Here is a 13152-nt window from a genome sequence, read left to right on the forward strand (position 1 = left end):
AGAAACAGCGTGCGTAGATTGTCGTTGTCATGACAACACAACAGTTAGCTACATGCATGTTTTTTTTTTACTTATGAAATTTTAAAGTGTGCCAGTAATGGTTTCGCCATGAATACTGCTAAGTGGTTTGTTCTTTGTTTATGTCTAGGAAACTTTTCTTGTGATTGTTTAGCTGGGTTAGCAGTAGTAGCAGTCTTAAAGGGGATGCAAACCTTAAAAAATGAATTAGTATTAACCTATTCAGGCTGCTCCTCTGAGCACTTTTGTAATTTGCATTTTATATTTTAAGTGGTTTTTTTTAGCAGTTTTAGACAGTGTTTTTCTACTAGGCAGGCTTCAGCTCAACTGCTTACTTTATAAGCCATTAGTGTTAGTGACTCTGCCTATGACTTCCTGGATATAATTAACCCTTGGTTAGCTGAATGTCAGTTGAGCTGAAAGCCTGCTAATGGCAGTCTAAATTTGCAAATCAGAGAAAATTAATGTAAATTGCAAAAGTACTTAGTTAAGCGCCCTTATCAGTGCACATACAACAGTTCATTTTTTTGGGTTTAGTTCCCCTAAATGTAACCCGTATTAACCCATAAATTAGATTCTGCAATTGAAATTGATTTATATAGGTACTTAAGTCTTGAGCACCTAACACACACCTCCAGAGTGCACCTTAGCAATCCTAGATTTAACTAACTCAGGGTGGATACCAGCAATCATGAGCTGGCCCGGACTGGCAATCTGTGGATTCAGGCTAATGCCAGAGGGGCTGTAAGATGCCATAGACAGTCACTATTTATTGGGCTGGTGGGGGGCTGTTTGGGCCTCTGTGTACTTGAAATGTCAGGGCCTATTTTGTATCCCAGTCCAAACATGATCATGAGACCCAATAATACTAAGTTAGCATGACCTTCCCTGCCCTGAAAAGCCTCAATTTATAGCCCATTGAACATCATGGACAACAAGCGGAATGGGGTTTCTGTTGAAAAAAACATTGACCTTGGCATGGAAAGCAAGCCCCTGCCCAGCCATGCCTCATTTTGCTAAAAGCCTGCCCATGGTCCAAACACTACTCTCTCCGTGCAAGCCCTGCCTTTTGTGAATGAAAAATTGCATCTTCACACCTGTCCCTCTATCACAGGGGTGGGCAAACTACAGCCGGCGGGCCACGTCCGGCCTGTTGGTGTTTTTAATCCGGCCCATCAAGCGAGACTTGGCGTCTGTAAGTCAATGTGACCCCTGAGCCAAAAAGTTTGCCCACACCTGCTCAATCAGCTGGCCCTAAGCTAGCTCCAAGTGAGGTGAGGACACTCCTGCAGTGGCCCACAGGAGATGTTCCATGCTCTTCTTTGGAGTACAGCGGAGAATGTGGTGCTCTTTTCAGCTGTCTCTTTCAACCAGTGTTTCTTGTAGACTTGGGTAAGGGGGATGTTTATCTACCTAGGCAATTGGGTGGTTGTGTTGTGGTAGAACATAATTAAGTTGGTAGCTTTTTGAGATCTTCTTGGTAACATTACTCCCTCAAGGGAAGGGCCTAACCAAAAGATTCTGTGAAAAAAGGTAGGAAATAGGATCATGTGTCAGTATTTTCCCTTTAATAAAGGAAGGATATCAAAATCAACTGGTTGCTGGAGGTAGAACTACGGATGCACCAAACCCTCGTTTTTGGGTTCAGTCGAACCCACCTGACGGATCCGGCCAAATCCCGAACCGAATCCTAATTAGCATATGCTAATCAGGATCGGAAAGGGTTCATTTTCTTCTGAATGCTAATTAGGATTCGGCGCTGCTAATTAGGTTCGGTGCAGAGCAAGGATTTGTCCGAGACCGAATACTTTGAAGGTTGGATTGGGCCCGAATCCTGAACCAAATCCGGGATTCAGTGCATCCTTAGGTAGAACAACAAAATAGCCACTGCTAATGAAATTCTTGCAGATAGCTTTTGATTGGTTTGTGGCTAAGGAGGGCAAGCTACTAATTGTCCCATGGCTAAATGTGGCCCGAATGTTAAAGGTAAAATTGTTGCAGGAAACTTCAGCTGAGATTTTTATTACAGCACCAACATATTCTGGAGCAGAGAGGGTCTGTTCATGTATACCAAAGTAGTAAAAAAACCCATACCCAGTTTTACCCTTTGTTAACCACCCAGCTTTTAGAAACACCACTGATACTCACATACAATGACGTCTAATCGAGAGCTAGAGTTCAACCATGGCTCCCACGCACTCATGCACAGCCTTCAGTTGATTGGGAATTTTAGGAACAGGAGTTCATCAACTAGAATTTCACAGGCTGCACATTCTACTTCCCATCAAATACATCACAGTGTATGAATACCTTTAATTGCTACAGCACTCATACATGTCACATGAATAACTATTAGGCTGCTAATGTTAAGCTCCCTGGCAACATAACTGTTTGTCAATCTCTTGCTCATTGAGCAGTTTCCTTTTGCTGGAAGGGTTAACCCATTGCTCTAGCAAGCGTGCAACAAAAGGGCAAGCTTTGAAGCTATCATCAGGAGAGTAAGTTTTAATCCCTCCCTGAAAACATAATTATAGGTGGCCTTTTGAACTTTGGCAATTATCTTTGTTGGTTAGCAAGTGCAGGAATAGGCTTTGCTGGGTTGGATCTATTCAGCTGGCAGCCTGTCCTTACTGAGTGAATTCCCTTACAGTTGAACCCCTGAAGCCTGACATAGAACCAGTCAGGCATAAGCAAAGGTGCTGTCATCACTCAGATCACCGTGATAGAAAGTACAGGCACGGAGAGCAAGCCTATAACTATGTACCCATTATACTCGCTCTCCTTCCCAAGCAGGGGACAGATGTTTGACGTCTGCTGAGGAGTGATGCATTTATACAGTTATGCAGAAATATTATATTTCCTTGAATAGTGGATATAGTGACATTTATTCCATGCCAGAACATGACAGACACTCAACCTTATTAAACATCACTGACTCATTTGCTTTATGGGTGCAGTAAAATATATCTTGTTTATAAGCAGAGCTTATGTTGCATTAATTAGTTATGATTTATAACTAGTTATGACTTATAACAAGCAAAACTGGGCCAATTTGTACCTAGGAAATAAGCCATACCAGCTAATCAGTGCTTATCTATGTTCAGCAAGCAATATTGATTAGGGAGAGCATGGTTCTTTATCCAGCACCAGCAGGATGGTGACTTTATCAGGAATGGTACCCATGTATGGCCATGTCACCTAGGACAATATGATTCTTTTGGCCTGTGATCCCTAAGTAATATAGCTAATTTCTATTAGAACATTGCCTGTATCTTTACTCATGCAAATACACATTTGCTTTTCATTTGACAACCCAATGTACTGTAGCTCAGTATATATTGTACCTTGATAAATTCAGAAAGCACAATTTTCATTACTTGGACAAGTCATTTACAATAGCAGTAATGAAGAGATATTTCTCTCTCCCTATGGCTGAGATGAACCAAGTTATGCACATTTTATTTTATCATCTTGGTGGAATAGTACTGGCTCCTTTAACTATGGGTGGTGCTTCCAAAGCGCCCCCGAAGTTACCAAAAATCCACTCCTGGTAAACTTAAGAGACAAATTTCCCATTTTTAAAACAGAAATTTGGCTGTGCTAGTTCAGAGAGTGCAAATGCAGGGGGGGCATCTGAGCAGCTGCCTCAGGGGCCAGAAACACCACTGCCTTTAACAATATTTCTATGACAAATAGTGTGCTTATAGTTTAACTCCTAGAAGAGCAATAGGTACGGGACCCATTTTGCAGAATGCTCAGGATCTTAAGGGGGACCTTAAGTCTAATAAACCCAATAGGACTCTTTTGTCTCAAATGAGGATTCATTATATCTTAGTTAAGAGAAAGTATAAGGTACTGTTTTATTATTACAGAGAAAAAGGAAATAATGTTTAAAACCAGAATTATTTGATTAAAATTGAGTCTTTGGAAGACAGCTTTGCAGTAATTCAGAACTTTCTTTATAATAAGTGAGGTGTATGAGACTGAAGGAGGAAGGCTGTGGGACAATCTCATGAAAAGCTCTATTGGCATGATTCTCTCCCAGGTTCAGTTTAGGTGACACCTAACCCTGGTGAGAATTGCAAAATATTATCCAGAAGCTAAGGAGCTGTGGTCTTTACCTACTGCACCTTCCATTTAATAATTTACTTTGACATCCATGTCTGTGACTCAATCTTTTCAATCTCAATCTTTTTGCACGTGACTTTAAAAAGACAAGAAAGACCATGCCTTGCTGGGAGTAGTTATATTAGGAATCCCTACAAGACAGCACCTGTACCTGAAGCTTTAGTAACAGCCTTGCCAGATCCTGGTGGTCACTCTCCATTGCCTTTGACCTTGTTGAAATTAAATGGACTGTATTTGCAATGTAAAAGGAACTAGTTTGATTTTAGATTTCATAAAATAGGGCATCGGTGGATATATTACAGAGATCAAGGGTCTTTACCTGTACACCTGTTATCCCTTTAAAGTTCACTCAAACCTTGATTTTTCTTCTTTGTTCATTTTTTGCTGATTTATAGATGACAGTGCCAAAGTATTACACATGTAATCCTAAATATTAACTGTCCTCCTTTCAGATATTTCAGTAATCTTTCTACTTTGATAGCAAAAATTACTTTGAAATAAATTAAAGGTAACATTTTTATTGCCAGAAAAATATTAAAATTTCAACGCAAATTTTTTAAACAAAATTGAACTGATTGAAAACTTGAATGTTCAAAATGTAATAATCGAGAAAAACTTAAATGCAAACGTCAGCATCTGAAAGCTTGTAAGTTCATGTAGTAGTCAATGCAAGCGATTTTTTCAATTCGAGTTTTTTAAATTTTTTTTTACATTTTTAGAGTTCAACCCAATGAAAACTATGAGTAGAATGTGAATTTGCTGCATGAGTTTTTTTTTTACAATTTTATTTAATCAAGTTTTTATATTTGAGGTTTTTAATAAGCACACATTCGAGTGTAGAATGTTATGAGGTGGCCATTCGCTGGATGATAAATACTGCCGATGGACTGAGTAGGCAGCTTATTAGCCCCTGTATGGGCCAATCAGGTGAGCCTACCTGATGGATATGTGAACAAAACTAGGGCAGATGTGCATTGGCCCGAGGAGGGTATGGACGCCAAACAATTGGATCAATCCAATATCGCCCACCTTTCCCTGGGTATATCAAGATCCGCTTGTTTGATGACCACACCAAATGAGTGGATCTTTTAGGGTATGGCCACCTTTAGAGTATATTTAAATTAGAAAAAAAAATTAGAAAAATTTACAGATTCCAAATTGATAAATAGACCTCCACATGCTTACTGTATTTTCATTTGCTGGTGATTATCCCTTTCCCTGATTGGCACTGTATAACAGTTGAATTGCAGCAACCCACCAGGAACATTGAGAACACCATTGCATTTACTTGATTAATAAGGAGCAGGCAAGAGGGATCTGTCTTTAGAAATTCTGCTCGGGAGTCCAGTGCTTGTAGGATAGCTTCACACTTCTGTAGACCACAAAGACCTAAAGATTCCTGGCTAAAAATGCTTTTCGGTTATAGTAGGCCACTAGCTATATATGGGCCAGTGTCCCTTAATAAATGTGGCAGGTTCATATATTAATAATTCCATAGGACCTTGTCCATGTCACTGTTGGCACCTTTACCATTTAAGTGATTTGCTCTGAAGTGTTGGTTTCCTTCTCTTTCCATAGCAATCGTACAGTGATACAGGGAGGCCTATCTGGCTCCAGGCTGCTGAGTCTGCCTACAGATTTACTTTGGGTTCAATTGCTGGAGGTGAGTGATATGGCATGAGCTACATTCACTGTCGGCTTGGTGTAATCCTATCTCTGGGCAACACAGATAGGCCACGGTGTAGAGCATTGTTCTGTAGAGCAGGAACCCGGAACTGCAAGGTTCCTTGAAATCCAAATTACTTTTGGCAAAGATCAGAGACCAGCCAGCTCAGCTGTGGCACGGCTGGCTCCAGACAGTCTTTAGGGCAAAAACTTCAAGAATAAAGCTGGACTTCCGACTACTGTACTCACAAATCACATTAGTTATACTTAATGGAACTGAAACACAGAGTAAAGTTCACAATAAAAGGGAGAGGCTAATAAAAACTAAGATTTAGAAGAAAACAAAATGAAGATAAAAATAAATTGGTGTATCAGTTGTTCACTCTAATTGACTGCTTTCTGATCAGCTGATTCCTCCACAAATACCTAGCTCTTTGATGGTGCATATGAACAAAGGAGTGATGAGCTGATTGTACAGATAGTGTAAAAGCGCCTTTGTGTTTGGGGACCAGACCGTTTAACCAGTGAGATACCAGAGGTCAAGTGATCATAGATTTGCACAGTAAATTGGGCAGTAGGGATGGACTGAAGAAGTTGTGTTAGTGCAGTGCAACAGTTAAAAGCAGGGCTTTAATTATGCATACCATGTATTTAATACCCAGCTTTGTTGTCAGTCGTGCGAGACGTGACTTGTCCTTCCGACGTGTGTCTCTATGAAGCATCATTCTGGTACATGCCTCTTGGGGTGGGACTGGTCCCTTGTAATTGATATCCCGCTTCAGATATAATTACTATAAATTACTCCAGTTAACATTCTACTAAGAATGGCTGGGTGCAATATAAAGTAGCCCCTCTGTTTGGAGAGTTACTGTTACTGTTTTTTGATGCTAGACGCAATTTAACCCTCTGCATTCTTAAAGGGGAAAACATAAGTAAATATACGCAAACTGAACAGAATTATATTAAGATAAATATGACCTGTTATGGCTGTAAATATGCACCCAAACTCTATTGGATGCTAAATGTGGTTTTCTCATGTTATTATTTTTCTTTTTTCCTTTCTTTCTGTTATTGAGATAAAAAATGATTTATTATGAGCTCCCTCAACCTATCTTCTGTTTTAATTCAGTCAACCCCTTAGGGTCACCGTTTATAAAGCCATGCTGGACTTGACTTTTTAGACCAGAAAAATGAGTCCTTGGCTCATGAGTTTCCAACCCCAACATTATCAGGTTGTAGATTAATTGTTAAGTCAGATTCGTAGTATTTATATAGGTTTCTCTTACACAAGAAGGATAGCTGCCCGCTTGAAAGGGGATCATGGGCAAGTGACAGAGAGAGGGAGGGAGAAAAGCAAAGCAAAATATTATTATTAGATTTTCTAATTATTTTTAAAATTTATACACTGGAAATTAAAGAAAAATAAAGGAAAAAAAGAGGTCAGAAGGTATTGCTATGTTCATATAAAGCAGTTCCTCCAGCTCAGACTTTGCCCATGATACATTGGACAGGAGAAAAACATGAGATATGAAGGAAAGACTGGAGACCTGTTAAATTACATTTCTCAATAGTCAGGAATCTGTAACGTGCAGTAGAACATTGGGACTAAAATGCCATTGTTTATTCCATATTTTTCTAGCAATGTAAATATCTAATGTGTAATATAGACGTGTAATATTCCTTTATTTACCTCTGCTGTGGATAGAAACCATGCACTGGTGTACAGGCACGTGGGTGGGTGTTAAGAGTCATAGTTTAACAACATCTGTATAGTGGCAGGTTGCTCAACCCTGGTGTAATAATACTGAGGCAAAATAAAAATTGTAGTTGTAGGCATGTGTAATTAATAAAGATAGATTGCAGATATTGTAAAAAGTTTTTACTGGGCCTAGTAACCCATAGCAACCAATGTTCAGGTAGGATTTTCAGGTGAGCTGTTTGAATTCAAATGTCTTATTGATTGCTATGGGCTACTAGACCCAGTGACAAAACTTTGCAACTTTTATTAGATCCTTTAGAATATTATGAGCTATAAGCACTGGCTTATGGCTGGCAGATCCAGTTTCTAATTCATATGTATTGGAAATACACTGCAATGACATCAATTAAATGCTTTGTTCGTTACTATAATGTGCCTACTGTGATATATATCATGTTTAGATTATAATGTGGATCAGTAGGGGTAGGAAGAAGCATTGCTGCACTGCAACAGAAATAACAGGTTTTCATGAGAATGTGCCCTTCCTTTTTCACCTTACATTGACTGTAGCCCCTGTGTTTTGCTCTTGTTCACAGCCGTTGGTGCTACTGCTGTTTACCCCATTGATCTGGTGAAGACCCGAATGCAGAACCAGAGGTCATCATTCGTAGGAGAGTTGATGTACAAGAACAGTTTTGACTGCTTTAAGAAAGTCCTGCGCTATGAGGGCTTCTTCGGGCTTTACAGGGGTGAGTTTGCTCAATGCCTTTATTGCGTTCTCTCCTACATTGATAATGGGATGTAGAACATTTTTGGACCCCCCTGCTGTGCCCTCTAACAGAGAGTCTCATGTGGCTCAGTTTTCTATGCTGCTGTCAATCTCACTGTGTGAATTCACTCAGATCCATTTTTTAAAGGATAGTCAGTTTTCAAGGGCTGAGTAAATGCATTGACATTGACTTTATCCTGTATTAAAATTCTATGATACTCCCTAGCGGTGAATAGAGATGTGACTTCTCTTAGGGCCAGTCCTATTGGGCAAAGGTGCAGCATGCAGCAACAGCTTCCAACACTAAGGGGCATAATTATTATAGTGTTTAAGCCATTACCAGTGATGTTGCCCACAGTAACCAATCAGATCTTTACTTTTGTTTCCTAACTTGGTGACCATTTAGGGCTCTGGTACACGGGGAGATCAGTCGCCCACGACAAATCTCCCTTGTTGCGGGCGACTAATCTCCCCGATATGACATGCCACCGGCAATTTACATTTTCGCCAGTGGGATGTCATATCAGGGAGATTAGTCGCCCGCAACAAGGGAGATTTGTCGTGGGCAACTGATCTCCCCGTGTACCAGAGGCCTTAGTGACTCTATTTGCTAATTGGTTGCTATGGGCAACACCACCAGTGATAATTGACTTACAGACAACAATAAATATGCCCCTAACAATTCTTTTGCATGGCGTGCATGGACCCATGTGCCCACTTTGAGAATGCATTGGCAGGTAAGGATGTGACTAGTCAATCAGGTAGAGTGGAATAAAGTATAATAATTAAATTAATAACAATGGAGTATTTCAGTTGCATTTACAGTCCTGACTGATGCAGCCGACTCCCATTGTATAACATAAAGGGTTTCTAAATAATTTTTGACATTATGAAAGCCAGTTTATTTCTCAGCAACTTCACATATCTTCTGTTTAATCTAAGAATTTCTGTAGTTAGAACATTTTGTCACATGTTTGTTTAGCTCTGTACATAGATCTCTAGTGCCTGCAGTTCTGATCTTTTGGCAGCTTCTCAGTGTTATACACAGCTCTCTATTCCATGTAGAAATGAAGTGCATTTTGAAATATGATGGAGCAGCAGTGTACCTGCTAAAAGTTGGCGTGAACCAGTGGTCATTCCTGTTCCTGTTCTCTTATGCCTTTTAATGGACATTAACTATGCTCCCTTTCATTACATACTGATACTAGGTTTTCTCATATAATAGTAGTAACTGAGTTAAGGTACACAGGCAGATTTGAGCAGATTTCAGCTACCTTAGTCAGCAGCTTATCTGCCCATGTATGGGGGCACTCCAATGGGCCTACCCGACTAACAATTGGCCCAAAAATCAGCCAGATATCAATAGGACAGGATTAAAAATCTCATCAGGTTGATGACCACATGGGCTCAATGATGCAATTCTTGCTCCGATGCCCTGTATCTCCATCATTGTATTCCAGTTTTTTGGCACAAGGACTAAACAACCGAATCAGGCCAATGTCGTCTACCTCAAGGTAGGCATATCGACTTTTGATGTATGGCCAGCTTACGTTGTAGATCCCTTGCCTGTTGGTTTATTGCTGTTGTACGTCTATTAAAGCTGAGAATTGTTTTCTCATGTTATTTCTCAGGAGTTTTATCACTTCAGGATACATTAAAACTTTTTTTGTTATCTAACTTAAATCTTTTGTAATCAAACACTAATATTTTGTTCTTTATGTAGTGACAGAATAGCCATGTGACTCTGCGTACTTTAGCTTATTTGCTAAATTGGTCTGTCCCAAGGTCAAGGTGCCACCGAATGTATAAACCTCTCTGGGGCTTTGAGATTCCCTGTGGTTCTGAAAGGGTTTATTTCCATATAAAAGACAAGAAAGGAGTCTGCTGTTGCTTTGTGCTACTTTGTAGTATACAGTGGGTGTTCTTTTGGAACGGATCAGAGACCATGGTGGGAGTAACGCTTTCATTGTACTCTCTTCAACTCCCCTTGCATTTAATAACTACCTTTCTGCAACATAGAAGCCTTTTTTAAATTTGAGACAGGGGGTTGGAAAGGAACACTGTTTCATTAGCTATTGGTTGGCTTCATTCGGGTGAATGTTAAAAGCGATGCATCATCCCTCTTGTGTTTTGGACATGGAATGGCAGACTTTTGTTATTTATGAACTTTTAGAGTGGGAAGAATTAAAAGAAAATGTTTAATGTCATCAAACAACCTTGCTGCTCAAAACTGTAACTAATATGGGCTTAGTGTAATAATTAGGCATAGGGGCTGATTTACCAACATTCAGAGATTGAAAAGCCTATTCAGACCCATAACCAGTTCACTCATTTACTGAATAACAAATTCTTCACCGAAACTGGATTCTCTGTGATATTTTTATTTCAAAGCACTGAACTTCAAATCATTCTATTTATATTTAACACTAATGTTAAAAAAAAATGAATTAGATACTTTTTAAAAAATTGTCAAAATTGCTGACAATTCTTTTTGTATTTATTCAGATTTTAAACAAACAAAAAGTATTGAAATGGGGGTTCAAATGTCGATTACACAATAAAAGAAATTAGAAACATGAAGTACTGTGACCATATACTGTAGATGGAAAAAGGTGTATCTAGAAATACTCCAAATCTGTGTAGATAAATATACTGCTAGATTTTCTGAATTAATAACACACTGTTATGGCATCATTATCCAGGTTGTAAAAAGGAAAACTAAATAGAAGATTAAGTAACACAAACCAAAACCCAAGTGTTCGGAGTGGGTACTGTTGGTTCAATGCCTTGTGGAAGCTACAAATTCTTTATTCTTAAAAGTTCTCCACACAAGCAAATAGGAGATTAATGAGAGCTGCATCGCACAGGCTGACAATCACTTTGCACGACCGTATCAACAAGCCAATACGGTCCCCGACATCGCCCACCCGTAGGTGGGGATAACGGATGAAGATCGCCAAGCAAGCGGATCTGCCCGTGTATGGCCAGCTTTAGTTCCTTGTTTCAGGACCTTGCTCCCCATGCAAGACTTCTCACTGACTTTTCCATAAAAAGTCCCATGTAGTGTGTTTTGCATTAATTAGAGGTGCCAAACCATTTCTAACTATTTTCACCCAGGTACAGTAAAGATAATACATTACCAAATGAGAGCCAGGAAAATTTACAGCAATTTTCTTTCTGGGGAAATACGCACATGGCAAATTTAATTTTTATGATAAGAGGAAAAAATACGTGACTGTGACCTTGAATGGGTGTGGCTTAAATAGGGAGTGATCTATAAAAAATGTGCAGTGTGCTATTCGCCTGCTCTTTGCTTTAGGTCTCCAAATTTCATTTTTAAATTCTTGCATAGACGTTGATGAATTCAGTAATCTTTAAAGTGTGAAACTTTGGATCTCTTTTTAGACTCTTGTGTAAACTAGGGACTCACACAGTTTTAGGGTCTGGTCAAACCCTGAATCCTTTGCGAAAGATTCAACCAAATACCGAAATTAGGACAAGGAAGGGTCAAAGAAAACTGCACGTTTCGTGGACTGTGAAAAATTTTCAGCTTCCACGTTTATTGACAAAAAGTCACATGATTTTAAGGATTCAGATTTGGTGTGGCCAGAGGCATGGAATCGGCCGAACCTCAATCCTGCTGAAAAAGGACGACCCTTGGCCGAATCCCGAATCAAATCCTGGATTTGGTGCTTCCCTAGTTTACATTTACTCCTTTACACCCCATTACACTGCCACCCCTCAACCTTCCACCACACGCACACAGGCAGCTGTCTAGGGGCCCCAGTGTTCTCACCTTCACAGCGTTGCTGGTCTATTATTAAGCCTTCGTGTATCATTGTGCCTTTATCCCCATGTATCTACTCCAACAATTTCTTCCCTTTATTGCTCAAAGATTTTACTACCTTCTCCTTTAAATGTGTTTGTAGAACTTACTGCCTTGAATGCATAGACTTGCAAACTGTCACATTGTATATTCAGTCTTACATAACCGAAAGCTACTAGGAATCAAGATGAGGCTTCTTCACATATGGTAAAGCTAACTTTCTACTGACCATCTGGGGGTTAGATCACACAGGCTCTGAAATTGGTTGTGTCTTTGAAGAGCATAAACCTGACCCTGTTTTTCATATTTTAGAAAGAGAATGTTTGAACTTTTTTCAGGAACATACCTCTCTCTTGATTTGTAATGCTCATGAATTATTGGTATTAGTAATGAGCATGTGAGAGGATAATACTGAGAGATCATGTTAATTAACTTTGCATAACACATGGACAAGCCCCGTATACAGGTTTCTCTATCTAGCAGTTGCACGCTCAGTCAGAGAAATGCACTTTTATAATAATGTTGCCAGGATATCTATTGATGTACAAAGCTGTGTCCTTCTGGCCACCTTTAGAACCAATAGCAGACAAAGTGCTAACTTTTATAGTTGACCAAGAGGAAGGAAACCTTATGCCGCTGACATTTACCCAGGCCTACCTGACATGCCCATTTAACAGTAAAAAGAAAACCTTTCATCAGTGGTTTTCAGTTCAAGCATGTCTGTATGTTAAAATATTTGGTCTTGGCCCCTTTAGATCAAAAACAAGGTTACGCGTGAAACATCAAACCTCAAATACAACCATAGTTGCATGCAGGGGCTAACTGGTCACCATAATTTCTCTGTAATTGACATTCAAGCTAGATTCATAAGAGTATTTGTGAGAAAGAATAGCCAAAATTCTCACCAGATCTCACCTTTACCTCGACTTTAGACTAAACACCACCATGGGGCTCAGCCCAACAGTTTAGGGAGCACTGATTCTGCCCTTTCAACTTCTACCAGGCTATGGTTCTTACCCCTCGCTTCTGTTTCCTTCTTTCCTTATA

At 39.6% G+C, this 13152-nt stretch overlaps 1 protein-coding gene across 3 annotated transcripts in view; it reads left to right on the top strand.

Annotated features, from left to right (window-relative positions):
* Positions 1–13152, top strand: part of slc25a12 (solute carrier family 25 member 12) — a 93857-nt gene that overhangs the window by 53278 nt on the left and 27427 nt on the right. For all 3 annotated transcript variants that reach the window (XM_012970445.2, XM_012970444.3, NM_001016920.2), the window contains 2 exon segments: positions 5725–5809; positions 8107–8259. In XM_012970445.2, the coding sequence (XP_012825899.1) occupies positions 5725–5809; positions 8107–8259 (238 nt within the window).

The sequence above is a fragment of the Xenopus tropicalis genome, chromosome 9, assembly GCF_000004195.4.
Source record: "Xenopus tropicalis strain Nigerian chromosome 9, UCB_Xtro_10.0, whole genome shotgun sequence".
Lineage (NCBI taxonomy): Eukaryota > Metazoa > Chordata > Amphibia > Anura > Pipidae > Xenopus > Xenopus tropicalis.